The 27,957-nt window shown below is 36.7% G+C and overlaps 1 protein-coding gene across 3 annotated transcripts in view; it reads left to right on the forward strand.

Moving 5' to 3' along the window:
* The window catches only part of PH4alphaEFB (prolyl 4-hydroxylase subunit alpha-1), a 157,228-nt gene that overhangs the window by 110,479 nt on the left and 18,792 nt on the right, over positions 1-27,957 (forward strand). For all 3 annotated transcript variants that reach the window (XM_089104754.1, XM_089104756.1, XM_089104755.1), the window contains exons 7-9: positions 15,412-15,675; positions 17,451-17,561; positions 24,029-24,142. In XM_089104754.1, the coding sequence (XP_088960880.1) occupies positions 15,412-15,675; positions 17,451-17,561; positions 24,029-24,142 (489 nt within the window). The remainder of the gene's footprint in view (positions 1-15,411; positions 15,676-17,450; positions 17,562-24,028; positions 24,143-27,957) is intronic.

The following is a 27,957-nucleotide window of genomic DNA, read 5'->3' on the forward strand; positions in this document are numbered from 1 at the left end:
AGAGGTCACAGAGAGACGGCGGTGATCGCATTTTGTAGCCCAAGCTCAAACTAAGAAACGTGCAAAATTTCATCCTCCTCCGACTTTATCTTCATGGGGTAAACTGGGCCGGAAGTTTCGACCCTCCCACCACAGCCCCCCTTTAACGTTGTCCGATTGGGCTGAAATTTAGAGGTTAAGCTTTCTTAGGTCCCGGGAGCTTATCCTCGAAATTTCAGCTCAATCCGATCACTCCTTCCCTGTTTTCAAAAAACCAAATATAGCCACTTAAAATTCATTTCTCTTTTTTTTGTTATCCACGCCTACAGGCCACAGTTGGCAACTGATCCGGGTGAATGAGGACTCATTCGAAGCAGAATTTGACCTGTTAGGGCCTTTTGATATTTTCAGACCGAAAAAATTATCCCCCGAATTTACATTTACGAAAAACCTCGTTTTCCTATAAGAGCCCGCTATAAGCGGGCTCTTATTGTTTTCCTATAAGAGCCCGCGAAAACGCGGGCTCGTTTTCCTATAAGAGCCCGCTAACAGCTAACAGTTTCCTATAACTGTTTTCTATAACTATAGTTTTCTATAACTATAGTTATATTTTTATAACTATAAGAGTTTTCTATAACTATAACAGTTTTCTATAGCTAACAGTTTTCTATAACTATAAGAGCCCGCTCAAATCAGCTAACAGTTAGTCAAGCAATAATAAGTAATAAACTGTACTAAAACGTGCAGAAATTATTTGAAAAAAACTACGTTTTCTAAAGAGTTAAAGAGGCTGAGTTACAAGGTCGAACCTTAAAACGTACAGGGATTAGGAGGCACAGTTTGGGGCCTGCCGCCCCCAAACCCCCGCTTTCGCAGCCTTTAAATAAAAAAAAAAGTTTTTTAATCTGAAAGTAAGGAGCGTCATTAAATCTTAAAACGAACAGAAATTATTCCGGATATGAAAGGGGCTGTGCCCTCCTCAACGCCTCGCTCTTTACGCTAAAGTTTGACTTTCTCACAACTCTTTTTTTAAACAATAAAAACTTTAGCGTAAAGAGCGATGCGTTGAGGTGGGCACAGCCCCTTTCATATACGGAATAATTTCTGTTCGTTTTAAGATTTAATGTCGCTCCTTACTTTCAGTTTAAAAAACTTTTTTTTTATTTAAAGGCTGCGAAAGCGGGGGTTTGGGGGCGGCAGCCCCCCAACTAATCAACAAGTATCTAATCAACAGTTTTCAAATAATCAACAAGTATAGCATGATCCACTGTATCGAAAGCTTTAATGATGCCTGAAAAGATTGTTGCATCTCGGTAACCTTTATCATAAGCTTGATTTATACAACTAATGAAATATGCTATAGCCTGTTCCTTATTGGCATTTCTCTCCTAAACCAAATTGATTAGGGTGTAATATATTAAATCTCTTAAGATGTGCATAAAGTCTATTATTAATTAATAATAGATAATACTACATCCGGTACTGGATGGAGTAATAATACTCCATCCGGTACTGGCTAAAAGTTCTAAGTCTGCCAGAAGATAGGTTAGCAAAAGGAGCTTATCTGGAGATGCTACGGTCGAAACGTAAAAGATTGTGGCCGTGTCAAATAAAAAATGTTTTAGATGGAGTGGGATTGTCTTATATTTGGAATTATTTGAAAAAAACTACGTTTTCTAAAGAGTTAAAGAGGCTGAGTTACAAGGTCGAACCTTAAAACGTACAGGGATTAGGAGGCACAGTTGGGGGCTGCCGCCCCCAAACCCCGCTTTCGCAGCCTTTAAATAAAAAAAAGTTTTTTAAACTGAAAGTAAGGAGCGATATTAAATCTTAGAACGAACAGAAATTATTCCGTATATGAAAGGGGCTGTGTCCTCCTCAACGCCTCGCTCTTTACGCTAAAGTTTTTATTGTTTAAAAAAAGAGTTGTGAGAAAGTCAAACTTTAGCGTAAAGAGCGAGGCGTTGAGGAGGGCACAGCCTCTTTCATATACGGAATAATTTCTATTCGTTTTAAGATTTAATGTCGCTCCTTACTTTCAGTTTAAAAAACTTTTTTTTATTTAAAGGCTACGAAAGCGGGGGGTTTGGGGGCGGCAGCCCCCAACTGTGCCTCCTAATCCCTGTACGTTTTAAGGTTCGACCTTGTAACTCAGACTCTTTAACTCTTTAGAAAACGTAGTTTTTTTCAAATAATTTCTGCACGTTTTTGTACAGTTTATTACTTATTATTGCTCCTTGTAACTCAGCCTCTTTAACTCTTTAGAAAACGTAATTTTTTTCAAATAATTTAATAAAGAAACTGAGTTTCTTTTTAAAGTTTGAATTCAGTATTAAAAAAATTGTTCTAATTGTGAATCGAACTCGAGAGGCCCGCCCGAATGTCCGGAATATAACCGCTAGACTATACATACAAAAAAGTAATTGTTTTTTAGTATATGGAAGCTATTTTCGACGCAAGCAAATTCCCAAAAAACTTGAAATTTGGTTTTTGGAAAAAAGAGAAGGAGTGATCGGATTGAGCTGAAATTTCGAGGATAAGCTCCCAGGCCCCAGGAAAGATTATCCTCCAAATTTCAGCCCGATCAGACAACGTTAAAGGGGGGTTGTGGTCGGAAAAATTAACATGGGCTAATATAGGAAAACAAGGTTTTTCGAAAATGTAAATTCGGGGGATAATTTTTTCGGTCTGAAAATATCAAAAGGCCCTAACAGGTCGAATTCTGCTTCGAATGAGTCCTCATTCAACCGGATCCGTTGCCAACTGTGGCCTGTAGGCGTGGCTAAGAAAAAAAAAAAGAAATGAATTTTAAGTGGCTATATTTGGTTTTTTGAAAACAGGGAAGGAGTGATCAGATTGAGCTGAAATTTCGAAGATGAGCTCCCCGGGCCCTAGGACAGCTTAACTTCTAAATTTCAGCCCAATCGGACAACGTTAAAGGGGGCTGTGTTGGGAGGGTCTAAACTTCCGGCCCAGTTTACCCCATGAAGATAAAGTCGGAAGAAGATGAAATTTTGCAAGTTTCTTAGTTTGAGCTTGGGCTACAAAATGCGATTACCGCCGTCTCTCTGCGACCTCTAGGACCTGAAATCGCTTAACATTGTGGTGGGTCGCCTCTTTATAGAGGCACAACTGTGCCTCCTTGATGATAACTTCAATTCAAGTTATCAAGTGAATTGAAGTTATCAAGTATTTTGGGCAATAGGTTGCATCAAGACTGGGCTGGGTAATTGTAGACAGAGAAAAGCCAAGATAGATAGTCCAAGTAATTTGAGAGGCAAATGTTTAAATGGCTGGGGCACGGGTAAATGGCAGGAGTATGAATGACTCTCTTATTGGACACATACTTGTCAGGTTAGTTTTTGGAAAGGCATGCCTGCCTAGAGTCTTAGGCATGCTGATCAAAAATTTAAAAAAGAGACAAACAAGGCACAACCACCTATGGTCTTAAGAAGGTTGACCAAGAATTTAAAATTGACATAAGACCATAAATTTGCTTGAAATAACAGGCAAAACAATCGTTTAAAGCCATCTTTATATTGCAAATATTACTTATTCGTTGCCTAAGCTTAGCCCCACATTCTGAAAAAAATTTGAATTTTTCACACATTTTTTAAATTTTTGGGTCACTTTCCCGAAACTCTGGGCGAGTGGGTGCCCCCAAATATTGTCCCAAATTCCTCTCTCAATTTAGCACTTGTTCACGGATGCCCAGCGTCTCCAATCACTTTCCCAATAGTATCTATTCATTGTCTCAGCTCAGTTTAGAAAATCTGAGCCAATTTCCACTTTTTCAAACTTAGGGTCACTTGCCTGAGACTCTGGGCAGGTGAGGTGGGCACCTCCAAAAATTTGTCCCAACTTCCACTCTCGCCTTAGAGCTTATTCACGGATAGCTAAAACCGTCAACGGTTAGACTGTTGCCCTAGCAGTAACCATGGCATGCTCTACACACATACCAACAATATATTTTTGTTTTTGTTTTCCATTTTCAGATGGGGTCCCAATCTAGCTCATGTCCATTGCTTAGCATTCAGGCCTTGACAAATAAAGCCCAGATAGTCGGACCACAACACTCCAATCTGAACACTGACTAAGACCCCAATTCTGAGATAGTGAATTTCAACAATTCAGGCTGGTGGACTAAGACCCCAATTCTGAGCTAGTGAATTTCCACCATTCAGGCTGGTGGAGTAAGACCCCAATTCTGAGAGGCTGGTGGACTGAGACCCCAATACTGAGCTAGTGGATTTCCACCATTCAGACTGGTGGACTAAGACACGTGTATTTGAAAAAAAAAATCATAAAAGACTTTGTGAATTTTCGCAGGATCCACCAAAAGATTATCTTCTCCATCTTTAATAACGTAAGACTTACCGTTTTGGGGGTAACCAACTACGCCTTTAATAATTTGCCACGTCTTCTTAGGAAAATTCAATTTTTTAAAGCTTAGAATGATAATAATTTTGCTTAACAGCCTTCAAAACACAATTTAAAACATTCTATACTTTTGTAAACTGAAATAGATTTTTCACTTCTTTCAATATGCATACGCTTAAACCAGAAATTTCGATGACGAATGCAAAAGACTAAATTCTTATTTATCTATGTTTTCTAGCAGCATCTTTACGACTTAATAATGTCAACTTACCAGTACAACACTCCTCAAAAAGAATTTTTAGCTGCTGATCCCAAAGACCCATTTTTGATTAGGGTGTTCACTGCTCTTAACAGTAGTAGATCCGTGACTTCAAACTAGAAAGTGGTTTAACATTTATAATAATTGAGGGCTCATCTTGTTTTCCTGTACCCATTTGGTGTGGTTTGGACAAATTCAGTGAATAGGACGCAAACACAGCAGAATGATCATATACATCATTTACAAGGACATGTGGCTGCCGAGTGTAGCAATAGAACTTTTCTTTGTGGCCATAAAAAAAAATTTCTTTGTAGCAATAAAAAGCTTTCTGGCCGTCCTGATAGCGGTAATGAAGATTGATCGCGTCAAGTCTAAAATTATACCTTAAACTGTGAACTTACACTTTATAGGTACTCCGATAGCGCCGCTTATAGCGCTAAAAATTGTATCAACTAGGCTAGCGCCGCCGTCAATTAATGGGAAAAAATTGAATATGTAGACAAATAAATGTTGCCTCTTTTTTCTTTAGCTATCTGGGGATCCGACTCTCTGGGAGTGTTTATCTAGGAGACAAGCAAAATAATCACCTATTATTAGACTAGATGCAGACATAAAATGAAACAAACACAGATAAATAAGGCAATAGATTTATTGAACTTACATGCTTAGGTGCACAGCAATGGGTCACTTCAAATGACAATAACAGTGACAACGATGAAAGAATATAAGAATTCTGTCTGAATGGTTTTGACTCTGATTTACGAATCATTTTAAAAAGCACTTTTACACCACTACCAAACGTAGCTCTTCAGTCCTGCGCTGTAAGAACTGGCTCACGATTGGCTCGAGTGGGCCAAGGATGTGTACCCTTCGTCCAAGGAATTGTTTTAATTATTTCTGCTGATTCAAACGTTCACATGGCTCTTATAGTTTAAACTTCCTTAGAAACATTGTGCGTGGTACCTTTTTTATTACCACTCTCTTAGTGAAATCTAAAGCTTGATTAGCGCCGTTCTGAGACTGACTGTAATTTTTCTCTTGGCTGATTAAAGACTTTTCATTTTTGAAACTAGATTTAGCTTAATTGGAGGAAGTCGGAATTATCTTTAGAAAGAAGGAACTTTATTTTGGTATTTTAAATACATCGCATTTTACTCATGGTACACGAGCTTGATGGTCGGAAAAAATATTATCTATAAGGGATATACTAGTTCTAGCTACGCGCGTAGGTATATTAATTACTGGAAACAGTCCAAAAGACCAAAGACTATTCATAAAACTCTCAACCTGTGGATCACCAATCTCAAATCCCATTCAATCCACATTAAGATCCCCAGCAAGAAAACATTGGTTTGTTCTAATTGGTAGTCGAGCTAGCAGGGACAACAAACACTCATGAAATTCTCTAAATGTTAAAGATGGGGGTCTATAGCATATTGCCACCAATATACTAGAATTTCCATTCAATAATTCAATGGCTAAACTTTCAAAAATCATTTCTCTATAAACACAAAGATTATCCTTAATTTGACAAATGAATTGGGATGATCAACTAATTTGACAGTTGCTTTGGTGCTTTCATCGAAGTGACTCTATTAGTAACAGTAACCCAATTGGTCTGCTGCGACAATTATAGTTTAATATTGGTGGTGTTTTTTTCTTATGTGCTTTTAGTTTATTTTAGTTTTTAATCTGGGCTTGTTTTACGCTGAAGACGCCTCATTTCTATACAGGTGAAATATCCACGTCGTTTTTTTGTGTCTTTTCGCTACTGGCCAATGTCTCGTTTTGTCTCTTTTCTTCATTGAGTTTTCTCTCTTTGTTTCTTTATCCCTAATTTTGGACGGCGGGGGGCTCCTAGTCCCCCGATAGTCCCGAAAACTTAGCCTCCTAGTTCCGAAAACTCGAATTTAAACCCTGGCGATTAAACAAAAAAAAACCGAAAATCATCCTTTTTCCCATGACACAAATTATCTAAATCAACTGAGAAACAATAATTCGAATTTTCTAAAAAATATTCATCATTCGTCCCATTATGCCACCCTAAATCATCACTAAACTTCTCCCCAAATTTAATCGAAGTTTTTTCCAAATTCTCATGAAATGGAAGGAGCTGAGCATCAGAAGCTGTAACTAAACTTATCACAATGAGTGGCAGCAAGACAAATAAAGTAGCACTTCCATAAGGCATAAACATCAATCGAATAAACTCCCTTCTTAGGTATTTTCCATAAACACAAAAAGCAATATTCAAACACAAACAAAATAACAAAAACTCGAATCTCGAATACAGTAATTACTACACTAAAGTTGCTAAAACATCTTCTGCTATGGCTTTTGCCTTACTTTCATCACCATTGCAAATAAAAAGAACGAAATCCTTATGTAAATACCAACTTAATGACTGTGATTTGGGTTATGATCCTGCGTGGAATCTGCACTTGATTTCTTTGGTTTGGGATAGTCATCTGTTCATTTTTTACCACTCCCTAAATAATCTGTGAGTAATCACGGGTCGAAACAGTTGTAACATGTCTACATTTACGAAGTTGGGTCAGCCTTCCAGACCCCTACAAGTATATAGACTAGGATCGCCAACCTTCGGCCTGTTTTTTATATTTTGGCCTTTGGGGATTGTCCCTCTTTCACAAATATAAAGGACACAGTAGTGAACATCTATGTCTTAAAATTGCTTTAAATTGAACAATATATTACGATTAAAAAACCTATTAAAATTTAACTATCTAAAAAAAATAATTGCGCATCAAACTATTCAAATATTAACTGTCAAAATTATTAGAAAAAATTAACCTTGGCCTTGAGATAATATTCTTGCGAATACATGCCGTATATTGCCAGTTTTATTTATGAGTTTACAGTTGTGAGTTTACACAATAATTAAATTATATTCTAGCAATTCATGGTGTGTGCACATCTTGGGACATCTAATACTAATATAACTGGTTCTATGTTTCACTCTCAATCTCAGAACACTAAGGTCAAGAAGCAGTTACGCTAATTTTAAGGGGTGTTAAATATTTCCCTCTGACTTTCGAAGGAAATAACTTGTGCATATTTACAGAGGGAAAAAATTACAAGATAGATGTAAGTTATATTTTACACAAAAAGGAGAAGTCATTTGACAAATCGAATCACTAATCCCAACAAAGGCTCTATGGCTTGTAAAAGAAAATGTGGTTAAGTGGCATATCCTTTTATTATTTGAATACTGTAGTCAATTTTGTTGTGAACTCATTTCTATGATCGATCCGTGTTTAATGCAAAACAGCTTCCTAATTGGGGGTTTTATTGGGAGATTTTAAGTCCAGATCGGTAAAAATAGGGATAGAGGGTATTCTCCTTCTTATCCTCGTTTTCTCTTCTTTGCGGTTTTTTATCATTGTGTCATGGATGGTATCCTAGCCTAGATAAATTTGGCGTAAGAAAAGAAAACGGTAATGGCTACAGACTGCTGCAATTTTATAGGTATAACAGTCTTGTTATAACCAATACAGTATTTGGTCAAGTAGAGATCACCATCTAGTACTATCCAGGGTTAATTTAAAGCTAAAATTTAGGAAGGGTAACTACGTTTCGGGAAGTTATGACGTTGGTAGACTCTAGGATGGGACTTTGAGATAAAATTTCCAGGAACAGTTGAATACTAAAATGGAGAGTTTAAAATTTGAAAATATAGAAAAAGGGTGGAATAGTTTTGGGGAAATAATTTGTGAAGTTACCTACGGTGTCTTAAGGAAAAAAACTATGAACACAGCTAGGAATATTAGTGAAAATTATTTATGTTTGATATTGAGGAGAAGCTTATACAAGAGCTATCTGAGTGGCAGATGAGATGAAAAAAAGAGTAATGTAAAGGAAGTGGAGAAAGCATTAAAATATGAACTAAGGATGTGTGAAGTGGAGGCCACGGATAAAATTGCCGAAGGTCTGGAAGATGCAGCTAGACGGCATAATAGTAAAATATTGTACTGACATGTTAATAAGTTGAGTGGGAGTTGTCAATCTGGACTTGTTCCAGTTAAAGATAAGAACGGGGCCACAAATAGTGATAAGGAAAGAGTTACAGAGAGATGGGAAGAAACTGTGCTATACCGTGATAGAGTTGAAGGAATAGGTATTGTGGAGAATGAAAAGAGCTTATGGCACCTTGGATAAGGGCCCAGGTGCTAATAGTGTGGTGAATAAATTTCTTAAATATGGTGGTCATGAGGTTAGAAATATGCTACTGAAGATTATGAATAAAATTTTTGAAAAAAGAGAAGTACCAAGGGACTTTAGGAAAACCCTAATTAAACCCCTGTGTGAGAAAGGTGATACGAATGAGTGTAGTGATTAAAGAGGTGTTAGCCTAGTTACTGTTACGGTAGCTAATAACTTAGTATAACGATACTTTTTAGACTTAGAGATGCTATAGACAAAGTTTTAAGAGAAGAACGGTGTGGTTTTAGTAAGGCTAGAGGATGTGTCGACCAAATTTTCGCTCTCATATTAATAATTGACAAGTGCCTCAGTCAACAAACACCATTACTCCCCTTTTTTTAGATTATGAGCAGTTTATGACTGAGCATTTATGAGTCTCAGTCAACAAACACTATTGCTCCCCAGTTTTATAGATTATGAGCAAGTGTTTGACTCAGCTGATAGCACAGCTTTAGCAAAGGTCCTATCCGTGTAAGATACCAGATAAATACATTAAAGTGATTAGTTCTATATACGAGAATAACACTGCTGTGGTTAAGGTAGGAAATGAGGTTAGTAGCTGGTTTCGTATTAAATCAGGAGTTAAACAGGGTTGCGTTCTATTCCAATTGATATGGGTCATTTTGATGGACTTTGTCTAAGGAGCGCAGCAAAGGCTGTGGGAGAACGCGGAATCAAATGGGGAAGTCAAACTTTCCTAGAAGCAAATGAAGCTGAGGTTTTAAGCATCCTAGATGAAAGTGTAAGCAAAATGTATAAACTTTAGAGGTTTTGCGAGTTCAGGGTGCTAGAATAGGTTTAAAAATTAATATTAAGAAGACTAAGTCGCTAGGCTAGAAATAAGTGAAGATGAAAAGGTGACGTTATGTAGCGAAAAGGTCGATCAAGTAGACAGCTTCACTTACCTTGGTAGTATTATTAGTAAAGACGGTGGGTGTAGTGAAGATATTGAAAGTAGAATTGCCAAGGCGCATACTGTTTTTTTTTTCACAGCTGAAAAAGTTTGGAAGAACAGGAAGTTAGGTCCGCTAACAAAGATTAGAATATTGGAAGCTACAGTGATGACAGTGGTCAAGCATGAGCGCTCCGAAAAATAGAGGAAGATTTTCTAGGTGTTTTCCAGAGAAATTGCCTACGGATTGTTTTGGGTGCCCGAATGACTGACCGTATTTCAAACAGTAGGCTGTAAAAAAAGTGGTTTAATCCCGTTTTGTAGGACTTCAATGAGAGAAAGGTTGAGATGGCTAGGGCACGTTCTGCAGATGAACGATGACAGTTTGCTGTACTTGTATGAAATACCCCCTACCTGATATTCTTCTAATTTGTTTTTCTGCCGCTCAATTCTAATGAAATATACCTAAGTATGATAAAAACATAATGCTTTACAAGCAAATTTGGGCGATATATTTGCACATTAGGGGGAGGGGGAAAGGTAAAGTATAGTGAGTGTGCATGCCTAATTTGTTAGGAAGTTATTCTGCATATTATGTAATAAGAATTAATTTCTAACTTTATACTGTCCAAACAATTTACCCCCACCCCCTAATCCGCAAATATATAGCATGATTATATTTATATATTTTTTCCATTTATTCTGTCACTTCTCTTTGTGTTGTCTCACGCTAAGCTTAAAGAAACAAAAAAAAAACAGTTCTGCAATGCGTAAATGAATGAACAACTTGACTGGTTGGGGGTACTTTACAAACCACCCAGTTTGCCAAAAAATTTTCTTTTCGGCCAGCTGTCTGGAGCTAAACGGGGTAGGAGCATTTCGTAGCGATGGATTCAGGGGAAATGACAACTTCCTGGGAGGATGTAAAGAGGGAGGCTTTGAATAGATTGGGATGGAGAAGGAGCGTACGTAAGTGTTGGCCTAAGGCAGCTTGGGGCTGCGGTGAGTTTTTAGTAGTATTTGTAGTAGTCTGCTTGAACTCGTCGTAAAGAACGTCTGGTCAAAAGTGTCAACCCTTCGTTTCGTCTGCTTGTAAGTCTCGATTCACTCGACATGTGTTTTACAAGAGCACCTTCGTGGTAAGCTGAAACTGCAAGAACAAACTTCTCCTTTTTCAGACAGTACGAGACAAGGTTCTCCAATCAAACAGATTATATAAGAATTGGGGGCTCGATGCCCAGTGTCAACCATTTCAGGTGTCAACCATTTCAAAAATATTTGACAATTTTGGATAAGAAGTGCCATGAAATTTGGGATTTTGGCGCCTCCCTGCTGACATTCCCACTGCTACTATCCATCGTCTTGTGAGATCTTCCATGAAATACTGAGCCAAGAGAGCTGAAATACTGAAATACGAGACAAGGTTCTCCTATCAAACAAATTATATAAGAATTGGGGGCTCGATGCCCAGTGTCAACCATTTCAGGTGGTATTCGCTTCTTATTTTTCTGTAGGGTTCCAATAACAGTCAGATTGTACGGTGCCTGGAGAAATTCACCTGCTAAAGGAACGTTTGTAAACAGGCAAATACGCAGGGATTTTCTCGGGGGTCTAATGAAAAAAAAAATATTTGACAATTTTGGATAAGAAGTGCCATGAAATTTGGGATTTTGGAGGCCTCCCTGCTGACATTCCCACTGCTACTATCCATCGTCTTGTGAGATCTTCCATGAAATACTGAGCCAAGGGAGCTGAAATACTGAAATACGAGACAAGGTTCTCCAATCAAACATATTATATAAAAATTGGGGGCTCGATGCCCAGTGTCAACCATTTCAGGTGGTATTCGCTTCTTATTTTTCTGTAGGGTTCCAATAACAGTCAGATTGTACGGTGCCCGGAGAAATTCACCTGCTAAAGGAACGTTTGTAAACAGGCAAATACGCAGGGATTTTCTCGGGGTTCTAATGAAAAAAAAAATATTTGACAATTTTGGAGAAGTGCCATGAAATTTGGGATTTTGGAGGCCTCCCTGCTGACATTCCCACTGCTACTATCCATCGTTTTGTGAGATCTTCCATAAAATACTGAGCCAAGGGAGGTCCACTAGTATTAGTTTTCTTTTTCAGGTATGAGCCTGCTTCAACGATTAAGCAGGCCTGCTTCAACCTGCTAAATGTCTGCTACTTGCTTCCTTCTTCGCGCACTGTCATAATTTGTATGCCGTACTTGGCTCGTTTATTTGGTATGCTCTTTTGTCGTGCAAGTTTCACCTACTATCTTGGACTGACTCCTCATTGGTCAATTTCAGTCAAAAGAACGATTGTTATAAGATCTGAGCTGCCATAGACTAGTCTGGCTAGCTAATAGGCTAGCCACAGATAGCCTTGCCTATTACTTTGTATTAAGCTTACTTAGGCTATATATTTTTTTTTTTTTTGGTACAGCGAAATTGACTACTCCAAAGTAGTTTGAACTTTATTTTCCAAAAGTAAATATTGCTAAGCATGCTGTAGGCAGATACGATCTTGATTGATCTTTTTTCATCAAAACAGACACAAAACCTTGACCATCTAGTATTTATGCTACCACCAGTAATAGAATCAGGTATTTCTCGTTTTTTTGTATTTTGTTTTTGTTTCTTTTAGTGAATCCATAAAAGGATTTTTGCTAGGCTCTTCCATCCGACAAGATTTTATATAGGGACTCGTCTGTCTAGGTAAATTTCCATATTATTTTTCCTCCCAATGTAGTGTGTATTATTAGTAGAGAAAAGGTTTAGAAAGTTTGGAGGTTAATCGATCAGATACGGCACATGAAAACGTATGAATTGTAGTTTTTACTGAACTACTATAAAATAAAACTTGTTTTTTTGTGTTGTAGACGTAAGGTTCAAGACTTTTAAGTACGAAACTCATATTGTTATTCTTATTAGTTGTTACCATGTATAATAACAATTTATTAGGAGAAAACAGTTTTTAGATGCTTAAAAAGTCGAAAATCTTTTGGACTCGTAACGAGTTTGTAAGTTTTCAGTGTATAGAAAAAAAAATCTGTTCCTGGAAGGCCATCCCATTTCGTGTGTTACCAGCACCTGTAGTAATAATGTTATTGTAGAACCGGATCAATAGTTCTTTCTTCTTGTTTTGCTAGCCCTCTGCAAGCCTACTTAAGAATGATAAAATTGGCATCGGTAAATCGGTCCTCTCCTGTAAGAAATAGACTTATAGTACCCTTTTTGACCTGGGAAAGGGTATTCTGCACTCTGTGTTGAAGGTACATGTAGAAGTACATTCCTAGGTGCTTTTATTCTTTTCTCAAGGAATGGCCAACACTGGGAAATTCACAATAATTTCAAGATTTACCTTATACAAGTCACACAATTTGAAAGAAAATTCTTCAGTTTTAGTCGCTTAACTTCAGAAGCCTGTATCTCAAATGTTATTTATCGGGATCTTATTTGCTTAATATTGAACCCTCCATTTGCTGAGAATATGGAGGCTATAACCCTTTTGCAACAGAAATATGCGTAAGCCAAAAGGAATACCGCATTGAATCAACAAATTAGAAGCACAAATTTTTGTATAAATCGTACTTGAACTTTACCAATTGAAGGAAAGTTGGGTTTAACTAATATTATTTGAAAAAAACTACGTTTTCTAAAGAGTTAAAGAGGCTGAGTTACAAGGTCGAACCTTAAAACGTACAGGGATTAGGAGGCACAGTTGAGGGCTACCACCCCCAAACCCCCGCTTTCGCAGCCTTTAAATATAAAAAAATTCTTTAAACTGAAAGTAAGGAGCGACATTAAAACTTAAAACGAACAGAAATTATTCCGTATATGAAAGAGGCTGTGCCCTCCTCAACGCCTCGCTCTTTACGCTAAAGTTTGACTTTCTCACAACTCTTTTTTAAACAATAAAAACTTTAGTGTAAAGAGCGAGGCGTTGAGGAGGGCACAGCCTCTTTCATATACGGAATAATTTCTGTTCGTTTTAAGTTTTAATGTCGCTCCTTACTTTCAGTTTAAAGAATTTTTTTTTATATTTAAAGGCTGCGAAAGCGGGGGTTTGGGGGTGGTAGCCCCCCAACTGTGCCTCCTAATCCCTGTACGTTTTAAGGTTCGACCTTGTAACTCAGCCTCTTTAACTCTTTAGAAAACGTAGTTTTTTTCAAATAATTTCTGCACGTTTTTGTACAGTTTATTACTTATTATTGTTTGACTAACTGTTAGCTGATCGTGTCAGGAGTTAAAGTTGGGGGCTGCCGCCCCCCAAACCCCCGCTCTTGAACATTCTTGTGTTAAGGCTTTTAATTCCTGAATACTCAAATCACGTCGTACAGGGTGCCTCCTAATCCCTGTACGTTTTAAGGTTCGAACTTGTGACTCAGCCTCTTTAACAGCCCCCCAACTGTGCCTCCTAATCCCTGTACGTTTTAAGGGTCGACCTTGTAACTCAGCCTCTTTAACTCTTTAGAAAACGTAATTTTTTTCAAATAATTTAAAAAAGAAACTGAGTTTCTTTTCAAAGTATATAAAAAAGTCGCTCTGATGGTGAATCGAACCCGGGTTTTCCGCCTGAAAGTCGGGAGTATCAACCGCTGGACTGTACAAACACAATAGTGATTGTTGTTTAGCAAATAGAAGCTATTTTCGACGCAATCAAATTCCCAAAAATCTTGATATGTGTTTTTTGGAAAACCGGGAAGGAGGGATTAAATTGAGCTGAAATTTCGAGGATAAGTTTCCATGCCTCAGGAAAGCTTATCCTCTAAATTTCCGAAAGCTTATCCCGATCAGACAACGTTAAAGGGGGGTTGTGGTGGGAAAAATTAACATGGGCTAATATTGGAAAACAAGGTTTTTCGTAAATGTAAATTCGGGGGATAATTTTTTCGGTCTGAAAATATCAAAAGGCCCTAACAGGTCGAATTCTGCTTCGAATGAGTCCTCATTCACCCGGATCCGGTGCCAACTGTGGCCTGTAGGCGTGGCTAAGAAAAAAAAAGAAATGAATTTTAAGTGGCTATATTTGTTTTTTTGAAAACAGGGAAGGAGTGATCGGATTAAGCTGAAATTTCGAGGATAAGCTCCCGGGCCCTAGGAAAGCTTAACCTCTAAATTTCAGCGCAATCGGACAACGTTAAAGGGGGCTGTGGTGGGAGGGTCCAAACTTCCGGCCCAGTTTACCCCATGAAGATAAAGTCGGAGGAGGATGAAATTTTGCAAGTTTCTTAGTTTGAGCTTGGGCTACAAAATGCGATTACCGCCGTCTCTCTGCGACCTCTAGGACCTGAAATCGCTTAACATTGTGGTGGGTCGCCTCTTTATAGAGGCACAAGTGTGCCTCCTTGATACGAGTATCTTGTTGATAACTAATTATATAATTGCTAGATAAAAAAAGAAAATCCAGAGTATTAGGCATTCTTAATGACTTTTTTCGTGCATGGCAAAATGATTATATTGTAATACTGAATAATAACGTTTACATCTATTAAATTTTTTTTTTTTATTCTACATGTATTTTACATTATTTTAATTTATTTTACTTTACGTTTTTTTATACTCTTGTTGAATTTACAGTTTATTTTGTATAATTATTTCACCTTGCATTTTTTTTTACCTATTTTTGCCGATTGCTTTGAATGAATTAATTTACAAGTAATTTATCTTTTACAGATGGCTATTACTAACGAGTTGCGCAAACCACAAGACCCTTATCCTGAGCGAAATATCTATGAAGCCCTGTGTCGGGGAGAGAAAGTTATGAGCCCAGAAGCGGAAGCTAACCTGAAATGCTACTATTTTGATAATGGCTCTCCATTCCTAAAAATTCAGCCAGTAAAAGCAGAAGATGCTTTCCTGGATCCTAAGATCACTGTTTTCTATGAAGTTTTGAGCGATTCTGAAATTGAAAGAATTAAGGAGATGGCCAAACCAAGGGTTTGTGAAGTTATATCTAGCTATACCAATTATAGGCTTACCCTTTCTATTATTTTTCAAAAAACTAGAAACCTTTGTTTTCAGTAATGTCGGAAAAGAGACTTGGAGATTTACCAAAATATTCCTAGAAAATTACCCTTTTTCCTTCCCTATGAAAAAAAAATTTATCAGGGGTGGCCAACAAGGCTATTGCTTTTACTACCAACAGTTCGTCGCATCACCATTCTGCCTGAGGGCCATCTAGCTGCGCAGAACCCTGCTCTATTCAGAGATTCACTCTTTACTCCCTCCCATGAAGCTGCTAATTCCTTCTCCCTGTTTTTATTGCTTTGGGAGCCGGATATCCCTCTGAAAACGTAAGATCTGATGTGTTTTACTTCTCGCCATCAAATTCTAAGTTATAAAGACAATCGGTCTTTTTTTCTTTGCTTTGTTTTCCGTGAAAATATTCGATAGCTTCACCAGGATAAATTCCTTTATTGAGGTTATATATTTGTATTTACGATTTCAGGTTGGAAAGGGCAAATTATAGGTATGCCGTAAGCATAATCGGCAAGCCTGGAACTTCTTGCCAGTTTATATATTTCCGTGTATATTTATGTCTGTACCGTATAAAGTATATCCTGTGCTTGATTATTATTTCAAGTTATTAGATTATTCAATGGTGCATCAAAATTTATTAGGTTGTTCAACCCCCCAAATTCCGTCTTATAAAAGGTCATTGCTTGTTAGGTTTAATTTGATTAAGGTTATTTAATAAATTAATACTTGAAACCTACTGCTTAACACGATTGGAAAATGATGGAAGAATCAAAATCCTCCTTGTTAGAAAACTGAAAAGTTTCTATTGTCGTTACTTTATTTGGGATTTAATTGTTGGATTGAAATGTCTTATTTTTAAATTTTTTTTCTTCTTTCTAAGTAGCTTGGATAAAAAATATTGGATCCCTCTTATCAAAGTGTGAAAATTGTCATAAAAGTTAGAATTTGTTTAATTTTAAGCATGTTTTTTATTTGTCTTTATTGCCTGCATTTTGGATTTAGAAATCGGTATATTTCTAATATAAAATACAAGCTTCTAAACGCTTGACTTCTCTTCTAAACATTGCAGTTCAAAATATTACTAGAAAAAAAGGCTCCTTGCTCACTCAACGTTACTGAGGATAAGCATTAGGTCGTACCTTATTTTACGAAGTAATTTTCTCTGCTGAATTGTTGGTTCTTAAATCGGCCAAACACTAATAGCTGATTTATAATAGTTCAATTTGCAAGAGTAGTGGCAATAATATATTATATTTATAAAATATTAAAAAATATAGTATTTTTATATTTATAAAATATTTTGAAGTAACGTTGTCTACGGATAGTTCTTGTTTATTATGTTGACGGACGACTTATTCAGCTGATTTATACCTAGTTGGTTACTTAAACGAATGGGAAGGATTAAGCCGCTGATAGCACCGTAAGTTTTATAAAAAGAAAAGCAATGTTGTTTCTGGATAATCCTTGCCTTAATCGGGCATATGAATCTTGGAAAACAATATCATTGGAGTGTGGGAAAGGTTATAAACTATAATTAATTAGAATGTTGCCTCTAACATAGTGAAATTAATATTAAAAGTAAAGTATGCTAAATGAATTCGATGACCTTATTTTAAAGAATCCATGGCGTTGTTACTTTATGCTGTTTTTAGGTTAACATATAAATAGTTTGAGTTGGAATAGGGCTGATGGTAGTTTCTGTGAATAACCTACTAGTTAATGTGTGATTGTAGTTCCAGCGTGCTACTGTTCAAGACCATGCAACTGGTAACTTGGTTCCTGCTTCTTATCGTATTTCCAAATCTGCTTGGCTCAAAAGTGAAGAGGATCAGCACGTGTTCAAGGTAATCCTTCTGTAATCAAGTTAGTTGCCTTACCTATTTATCTTTAAGTGACAAAATTAATGATTCCAAAGTTCCTAGTGAGCAACCAAAAGTCCGAGGGTCCGCTTTCAGAGGACGGGGGGGGGGGGGTTCCAAGTTTGAAAGATGTATGGTTCAAAGTTTGTTAAATACTGTAAAAAAAAGTGATGTTATTCATTGAAAAAACACAATTTGGGGGATAGGCTGGCTACAGAAAAGAGAGAAAGAGGGTGAAATTTCGAATCGATGTTCATGGTCTACCACTGTGCCTAATTAAAGTAAGTAAAACTTTGCGATGATAAAAACAAACATTTACTAATTACAATATAATACAGATAAATAGTTATATGATATTTGATGCCTTAAAGCCACCAGGACTATCGCTAAAAAAGAGCAAAAAAACTGCTTATATACAGTCAACATCGTTTCCAGTACTCACCCCCTCGTCTCTCTTACAAAAATATTTCTCTATTTGTCATTCCCAATTTAATATATTTTGCTATATTTTTCATTGTCCTATAAATATTTGATTCCATTACTGAAATGAATCACTCATTTGACCTCATTTGGAAAGGACAAATTATTTTGTCCTTAAATCCTAATATTCGGGATCGAGGGCCATACAGTGAAGCAGATCCTCGCGAGTTTCTCCACACATGGGGCATGAGCGAGGGTCATCCATCATCCTTACCCTTCCTAAATATTTCCTTTTTTCTCTAAGGGCTAACAGGTTACCCTCTCTGACGTAAAATTGCTTCATTATTGAAACCCTGTTTAAAATAACATGTCCACAGACCTCCTTCCGTTGCCTCTTTCTTTGGTGAACTACAAGGAACGCCGAGACTGCGACTTCAAACTGCCATTTCTGCATCTCCTGGTTTTCCAACGCAGCTTTTACTAATGTTACTACAGTTCCTATCTCTTGCCCCCCCCCGTCATTCATTCTAAACGAGTAATAACCCATAACTATTTAAAATTGATCTCACCTGCGAAGCTCATGAACTTTTTCTTTTATTCTGACAAATTTAGTACGGTATATGGCTTGATTGTTCAGAAAGCCCGTCCATTCATTCCTTTTTAATTCTTGGAAGCAGACTTCATAAAATCAAAATATGACGATGACCTGAGTATGCCTAGGGTAGCTTAGGGCCACGAAAAAAAAGGAAGAAAAATTGCACATTACTATTCTTGGTTTTGGTTTACAGAAACTGTTTTTACCTCCAGCTGGAAACAGGAAATCAGCTGATTTTGGGCAGACTGTACCCGCCAAAAAGACCCGTAAAAAGACACTAAAAAGACCCGTAAGGAAGTCAGAGCCATAATAATGTAATTTCAAAGCGCCACTTGACAGAAATGCATTAACTCTATGCAGCATGAAACACTGGCGAAGAAAGATACAAAGAGCAAATTTATAACACGGGTTTTTAAAGTTACAAAACAATCTAAAGAAACCACAAAATCAGTAGCTGTTTTGTAAACCACTCTTAATGCAATACAACATCAAGCGTAGCATTGGAAGGTCAGTTAAGTTAACTTTTAAGTTAAGTAAAGCGATGGAAGCAAGGTTTATCTTTGAATATTTTGCCTTCTCTGTAAATATTCGTGATAGTTTATGGTTGAAAATTTTAGCTTACTTTTCCGTTGATATTCGCAAGGAGCTTCCATTTTTTTTTTTACCGTAAATAGAGATGAGATGAGATGGGTTTTATTTTCAACTAATAATTACATCATACTTAACTGGCACTTACCACATCTTTTAAATAATATTATCAACCAAACGTAGAAAATGGCAAGAACGTGTGACGTTTTATTAAGCCACTATTGTGGCTTGAGCATCGTCACACAATCTTTCACCATAAACCAAACTCATTCACTCTTCCTACTCTTTTCTTACATTTCAATACTATTTAACTCTCCCTATTAAAAAAAAGTAAAATTAAAACAAAAAAAAACAACACAAACCAACCCCCCCCCCCCCAAAAAAAATCAAATTCAATTCCCACCCAGCAAAAACTTTTTTAATCCAATTTTAAACTGAAACTGGTTTTCTGACTCCCTAATGCTCTCCGGGAAACCATTCCACAAATTAGCTGCATGATTTCTAATTTCAAAACTAGATCGACTCGTACTTCTTATTTCTGAGACTAAGCTTCCACGACTTCTAGTCTTATGCTGATGATAATCAGAATTAAACTTTAAAAATCTTTAAAATATTCAGGAGATAATCTATTAAGCACTTGGGAAGTAAACACTCCCGGCTGATGGTGCATGATCTGATGAACATTTAACATTCACGTGTGTGCTCATACCGAAAAAACTCACCCAGTACTGGAAGCGCCTTATTCTGAAGAATCTGCAGTCTTTTAATATTTGAAGAAAAATTAGATGAATAAATACAGCAAACATAAACAATAAAAGGATGAAAAAGAGTACGATATACATTTCTTAAAATGGTTAAAGGTAACACTTGTTTCAAACGCCGCATCACTCCAAGACCTCGTGCAAGTTTAGAAGAAATCATATTTACTGTCCCCAATCCACCTTATATCCATCTTTGCCAATATAAACAATAATAGACAACTTTGTCTAAGCCTCCAGACGGAAAGTTGATAAATAATATGCCAAAAAGGATAGACAATAAAAAGAAATTTGCGGCGAGTAAGGAATTTACATGCAATGTGCTGCAGTACCTCTGCGATCCAAGGTGGAGGCAAAAAGTGAGTTCAAAGTTCGGGAATTTGGCAAATTCTAGCATCAGCTGGGACATCAGGTAAACAAGTAAAGAAGCTATTAGATACCTCAACAAGATCGAGAATTTCTACTTCCCTTCGATTACGGTACTTAAAACTTTTTGAAGTGATTTTATTATTCCTAAAAGAAATATAATTGTTAACGAAATTTCAAGATCTATGTAAATCGATTTTTAATGCATTAGTCCTATGTTGCAAAAACCTGCCTGTTGCGAGCTCTTTTCCCTCGAGGAATGGCGGTTGAGATCATTATAGCCAGGAAACTGACAGAACTCTCCGATGTGTTGGCCTTGAGTAGCTTTTGCTACGATGGGCCGTTAGTAGTTGAAATTGTATTAGTTGAAGTGAAGAGAACATTTTTGTGTTGGCTATACTCGGGACGATTATTTGCATCCTTAATTTTTTAAGTTATTATAAACAACTTAGTTTAACAAGTGGTACACTACGGAAGAACACTTGTTATCCATGAACTTTTTGGTAAATGATTTTTGCTGATATTTTGAAGTGAATAAGGAATTTTTATTAAAATATTTAAACAAGAATAGAATAATGTAGTAGACTCGTCAACAGAAATACCAAGCATAAATTCAACTGGTTAAGGTTAGAAGCAAAGGAACTTTTCTTGAACTATAAAGACGAGGTAAATCAAATTATATCGGAACATGCTGGATTGCATACGCAGTTCTGTTGAAAAGATGAATGAAAATGGTCAGACAAATCAGAAAAAAATTGCACCAATCAATGAAAATATTTCTGAACTTTGAGAAATAGAAATAGTATCAGTAGGGGTTAAGTACCGCAGTTATGTTCCGTGTAATCAGGATAACAAATAGATAGGAAAATTGGGATAGTAGATCAGTACACACTCGGAATCACTATTCAGACATAGCTCGCACGTTACCATAATTATCGGTAGAAACAAATTAATCCTAAGGATTGCTAAAATTAATTTAAAAATGAGGGAAAGTTGATAAAACAGACAAATGCAATAAGATGGAGGGAGAGCAATAACAGGGCCAATAGTTTAAATAGCTCAGTCATTAAAATCTCAAGACAAAGTTACTCTTTATATCTGAACGCATCGTAGGATTAACAAAAGCGTTGATAAATAAATACATGCCACAAGTGCATCTAGCCATGGGAAAATGAATAGACGGTAAAATCGTCATCAACACTGATCCAGATTTCGGTAAGACCAGTTAATTGAAAAAAAATGATTATTATTATTCCATAGGAAGGCATTATAAGCTTTCCAGGTACTCTAAAATGAAGTACATTACAACTATCAGCTATTTTAAAGAAGGAAGAAGAAGCTCGCCAATAGTAGTCATCAGTAGAATACTCACACATAATCCTATCTCTGAAATTTAGGGTAGAATCGTGAACGTGATTGACCCCTTCAAATCTATGAAGAGACTAAAGATACGGAGATAAAATAATGCATTGAGTTTTTAGAAAATCAATATCCATAGAATTATCTGTTCAAAAAACCACGAATATTAATAGCAAATGATAAAAACGATTTATTGAAGATGATAATAAAAACCAATTATACAACGGTATTTTCTACAAGTTGCATAAACGAACGCAAGTCAAAAGAATAACGCTAGGAAACATTGGATATGAAAAGGGATAAAACTTCCAAGTGCAAAAATTACACAACAGAAACTTTTTAAGAGTTAATCCTAAGTACTAATTCAACATTATGGTATGGGAATTCGAAAGATAATACTTTGCGAAATAATAGAATTAAATAAAGGCGATTGTTAGCAGATTAATTCAGTATTACATTCGATTGAGTAATAAGTTTCAAAATCTTATTTCAAGCAGTCCCGCACAAAATATCACCATTATTACTCCACAGAGAAAACATGCCTAGCCTGTTGTTTTTTCTTTTAGCAAAGAAAGGATTGATTCCCTTGCCAAAGTCAGATTCTCTGAAATTAGCATGCCAAAACTTTCAATTTCCTCTTTTATTTCATAACTGGATGCAAGGTTCTTAGATTGAAAAAATCAATAATTACTTGCTGCAGCTTAGAATTTGGCCTTCTAATTCTTCTACTTTATCTGGTGTTATTTCTTTTAACAGAAAAACCTTGGAATGTACTTCCACATAAAGTAATAAAGGGGACTCTACGACTTCATCCTGGTCAATGCCAGGAAAACTAAATTGGTTTATGGGTTCATCATTTCCGTCGTACTTCTTTGTAAAAGGCTTTTTGGGATATGCCATGTGAGTACTATTGGACGGTATCCTGGTTAGTCCAAAGGGTATTGGAAAAACCTGATTAAAAAAAAATAATAAAACGATCAACACCATCTAATGTTACCCAGAAAATCCTAAAGCTGTTTGCTGTTTCAATTTTGCTCTATGCCAATTCGTATACCCATTAAGTCACTAGGCGTTGCTACTAGCATTAGCAGCTGGCTACTATTGCTATTTCTTGGTGCTTCAATGATAAAGCACTAAGTTCTTCGATTCAGCTATCTTTTTTAGAGGGTATATTTTCTCATTAAGTAATCGAATCAATGAGGTGTCTATAACATCATTACTTCCCATGTAAAATCAAAAGATATGACGGAAATAACCTATATCTGAAATAATTGGTTTTGGAATTTTCGAGGTTGGAAGGAAAATGCTGATCCTTTTTTTTATGGCCCATGCGAACCAAAAGGAGATATTGGTTGCTCGGACGTCCCTAATGCAACAGAGTTGATACCTACATTTGATGCATTAAACTTAAAAACGTGATAAAACTCAAGGAAGTTAAAAATCGTGACATAGAAATTAAAAAGCGGGAGTTTAGGTCAATGGAAGTCTCACAAAAAATCTGCTACAAAATATTTAGCCTGTAGAATGAGCAAGACGGCCTTGGTGCCAAGAATAAAAATTTAGAAATCGTAAGAAACTAAAAACAATGCGGACTTCAAGAAGAAAACTAATATTACACAAGACAAAAAAGGAAATAGAATTAAGAAAAAGCACAAAAATATTCACATATACACAATTAATTATAGAATTGATTTGCTCCTGTCCAATTGAGAACATGACTAAAATCAAACAAGGTCTAATAAATGAAAAGGCAGAACGAAAAAGAAACGTATTCATTCTGTTTGGGAAAAAATCTCTAATTAGCACTGATAACAGTGTTCCGTTTATTGCTGTTTCTTGGTTGGTTTGCCGGGAAACTTCTTATAGCCCAGTTACTTGTTTTAATAATAGGCTCAATTTTAGAAAATTTAGATCTTTGATTAAAATCAGGGGAAAATGTAAATATTGTGTTTGACTGGAAGCCTGATTAACGTATGGTCCAGTCATAGCTAGACGTAGCGGGTGTCTAGGGGCATTCCCCCTCCAGTCGGTTGAAGCGGTTGGAAAATTATATTCTGAAAATTAAATTGTGACTTTTCAGAGCACCAGCTCTACCCCCTACCATCAAAAGCTTTTGAATGTCCGTACCTGTGGCTTTAGTTAAGGATCTAGAGAACCTCAGTTCCATTATTTAGAAAAGTGTCCAGTCATTACACCGTTTTGCATGAACGACATTAACAAATGAATATATTTTCTTAGTTATGTAGTGACAAGTATTTCTGAATACCTTGTGATATAAAGGAAAATTATTAATATTTTTCTGTTTTGATGAGACCTTTGGGGATGGGATCTGTTTTGAAACAAATTTTCAGATATTTTTATTTTAGGTTGCTAGACGTGTTGGAGATATTACTGGTCTGAACATGGATACAGCTGAAGAGCTTCAAGTTGTTAACTATGGAATAGGTGGTCATTATGAACCTCATTTTGATCATGCAAGGGTAAGTGGATGGTCTAAGTGTTGTCTATGAAGTTGTCAGTAGGAATCAAGTCTCGAAATGTCCATTTTTGCTCACTTAATCCAAGACTCACTTAATACTGTACTATATGGGCCTTGAACTCAGAGTCTGCTCACTTAACTCATAGAGACCCAGAATGTATTCTGCGGCTTATCTGCAGAATGTTGATTGTGGCTTTTGATGTCAATCATGCCTTATGTCGTTCTCGCAATAAAAGGTGAAAGATCCTAAGTCTTTTGTTACATGCAATTGAAGTATAGTGCTTCCAACAGTCTCTGAGGGATTTCATCTACTGGTCAAATATTTAGAGGTGTGTTTACTCTTGAAGGATGGTGGATTGATCAGCTATTACTAGGACAACACATGTTTTAGTGATTCTAGCTCATGAATAACCGTACATAAATTTAGGCTCTGTGTATGAAAATAATTCAACTAAATGTTGTAAATCTTTCCAGGTCCTTTTTTTTATCGTCGCTATTACTCCAAAAAATTATGAAATTGCATTTTTACTCTTTTCGGATGAATTACCAATAATTTGATCTAATCTTTTATCAAAGGGTGGATAAGCAGGACAACATAGAACAGGAAGTTCAATTATCAGCCTTGCTGATCCTCCTTTTGGAAACATCTTAGCAAGCTGGTTTTTGGCTTTTTTTTCTGAAGCTTGATTATGTCAGATACGACCTTTAGCCGTGACAGCGATACTATGCAAATTCTCTCAAGAAGGCTGCTCCTAAATAGGCTTTAAAAGTGATTTTAGCTCCACTCTAAAATTCTGAAAATGGTAGACAAACTTTTGGTTAGGTAGTTGTAGGGATGATGATATGTTAAGCTAAAAATGTAAAAATAGAATGCACAATGCTTTGGCCGTGTTGGAATTGCGCAAGCAATAAGTTGGTCATTAAATTCAAGTGAAGTGTGGTCGTTCATGTGGTAGATAATATAAGTTACACGTCATTAGTAAACTGACACGGTACATCACTATAAGATCTTGTGGGATAATGCGATCGCCAAAGGTCCGAGTACCACTCAAGCAAAGCGGAGGCACATTTTTTAAGACAAAAGACCCAAACCTGTTCGTGAGGGTCTTATTTGCATCACCAAAGCGAGTATTGAAGTATATAGGGAACATCCAGAGGTTGCCAAAAGCAGTGGTTAGAATGAAAATGGCAAATTCTACGAAAAATCGTTTCTTATTAGTATTAGTTTGTCTATTGAATGTCAATTGACATTGATTTTACCAACTGATTACTATTAGATTGTAGAAAAGATATTCGCTGAAATACAAACAGATGTTGTAGCATCTTGGACATAGTCTATGCCGAGGGTTTGGGCCAAGAATTATTTGCTTTACTAGATTCATGCATGCAGTTTTCATGTATGGGGACCAGTGTAATCACCATTAAACATTCAGGAAGTGTCCCATTATTCTCAGTATAGGAAAAGCAATGTTGAGATGGAATAACCGCCGTGACACAATTTGTAAGTTTTTTTAAGATCAAAAATCAAATCCTTTAGCTGAATTCGAATTTAGTAAACCAATAGGTAATATAACATCTATGGCAAGTAGCTCAATGCAGTGGGATTGCTCAGGATCATCCCAACTGTTGAACAAGCTGAACCTTCAAGCGAATTAAAAATACGCCTTAAATAGTCTCCTTACAATAAATATATTGAATTAGAGGACAAATTTTCCCCGGTCACTGAGGACTGGTCACTGTAGACTGAAATGCAGCGAAGCTCCTATTGGAAAACTTTGTAGCAATGGAATGAAGTGCAGATCGAAAAGGGGATTTCCAAAGTTGACATTTGTAGTCTTGAAAGTGCAGTCCACAATCCTTATGGATCTACTGAAGAAACCAATAATCAATAGATTCAGACATTAGTTTTACACGTGGGGACCGAATTCGTTCGAGAGCAACGAGACTGAACTGCTAATGTTGTAAAAACCATAATAACAATAATAGCATTGTATAACTTCAGATTTTTTTTTATGTGGGAGTCGCATCTCCACATACTCTGCAAAAATTGATAATACCTTTTTGAAACACCATATTCTCAAATTATTCAGGCACGGCAGCAATTTACTCAGGCAGCTGTTCAGATGACGAATCTTCCTAGAACAGTTAAGGAGCAGTATCGCTAGTAGAATCAGTTATAGTGAGAGTCAAACTTTCGATCTTGAGAATATACAAGAGAGGAAAGTGCTTAGAACAAATTATCATAGGCAGCGCAATCCTAAGTATCATAGCTCTGCCTAAGTAAAGAACGATGTTGGCACAATGTATTATTTTTTTTCCAGACTAGTGCCCTTTTTAATAGTCGAAAGGGATTGGAAGGCAACTAACACCCCTTTCACGCCCACCACTTTCCCAAACACATCCAATCAAAATTTTGAGATAGCCATTTTGTTCAACATAGTTGAAAAAATCTGGAAACTAGGTCTTTGAGGATGACACCCCCCCCCCACAGCCCTCAGGGCAAGGGTTGTAAGTTATGCCTTGGGGGCATATAAGGTTTTTATAGAAAGTGTTTTCGTGGAAACTTCAAAAAGGGCTCATTCGATTGGAAATTCAAAGGACTAGTGCCCTTTTTAGTCGAAAGTTATTGAAGAGCAACTAACTCCCCTCTCACGTCCATCATTTCCCCAAACATATCCAATCCAAATTTTGAGATGGTCATTTTGTTCAACGCACTTGAAAGCTCTGGAAATTATATCTTTGAGTAGAACACTCCCCCCCCCACAGTCTTCAGGGCAAGGGCTGTAGGTTATGCCCTGGGGGTATATAAGGTTTTTATAGAAAGTGTTTTCGTGGAAACTTGAAAAAGGGCTCATTCGATTGGAAATTCAAAGGGCTAGTGCCCTTTTTTAAAGCTGGCAATCATTGTAAGAAAACTAACCCCCCCTCTCACTCCCACCATATCCCCAAATACACCCACTAACCAAATTGAGATAACTTTTTCGTTCAACGCAGTTGAAAGTTTCATATGTTATATAATTCAAGATGACAACCACCCCAAACTCTCGGGGGAAAGGGCTGTAATTTATGCCTTGGGGCCATACAAGGTTTTTATAGAAAGTGTTTTCGTGGAAACTTCAAAAAGGGCTCATTCGATTGGAAATTCAAAGTGCTAGTGGCCTTTTTAATAGTTGAAAGTGATTGGAGAGGAACACCCCCTCTCACATCCACCATTTTCCCAAACACGTCCAATCAAAATTTTGAAATATACATTTTGTTCAACGTAGTTGAAAGGTTCGGAAATTATGTCTTTGAGGATGAAACTCCTACAGCCCTCAGGGCAAGGTTTGTAAGTTATGCCCTGGGAGCATATAAGGTTTTTATAGAAAGCGTTGTCGTAAAACTTCAAAAAGGGCTCACTAGATTGGAAATTGAAAGGGCTAGTACCCTTTTTAATAGTTGTAATAGTATAATAGTAAAAATAGTAAGTAATTGTAGGGCAACTAACCCCCCTCTCACGCCCATCATTTCCCCAAACATATGCAATCAAAATTGTGAGATATTCATTTTGTTCAACGTAGTTAAAGGTTCTGGAAATTAGGTCTTTTAGGATGATAACCCCCTTAGAGCCTTCAGGGCAAGGGTTGTAAGTTATGCCCTGGGGGCATATAAGGTTTTTTTTATAGAAATTGTTGTCGTAGAAACTTCAAAAAAAGTTCATTTGATTGGAAATTGAACGAACTAGTGTCCTTTTTAATAGTCAAAAGTGATTGGAGAGCAACTAACCCCCTCTCATGTCCACCAGTTCCCCAAACACATCCAATTAAAATTTTGAGA

The sequence above is a fragment of the Artemia sp. Qi Xiang Cuo genome, chromosome 19 (genome assembly GCF_049724085.1).
Source record: "Artemia sp. Qi Xiang Cuo chromosome 19, ASM4972408v1, whole genome shotgun sequence".
Classification (NCBI taxonomy): domain Eukaryota; kingdom Metazoa; phylum Arthropoda; class Branchiopoda; order Anostraca; family Artemiidae; genus Artemia; species Artemia sp. Qi Xiang Cuo.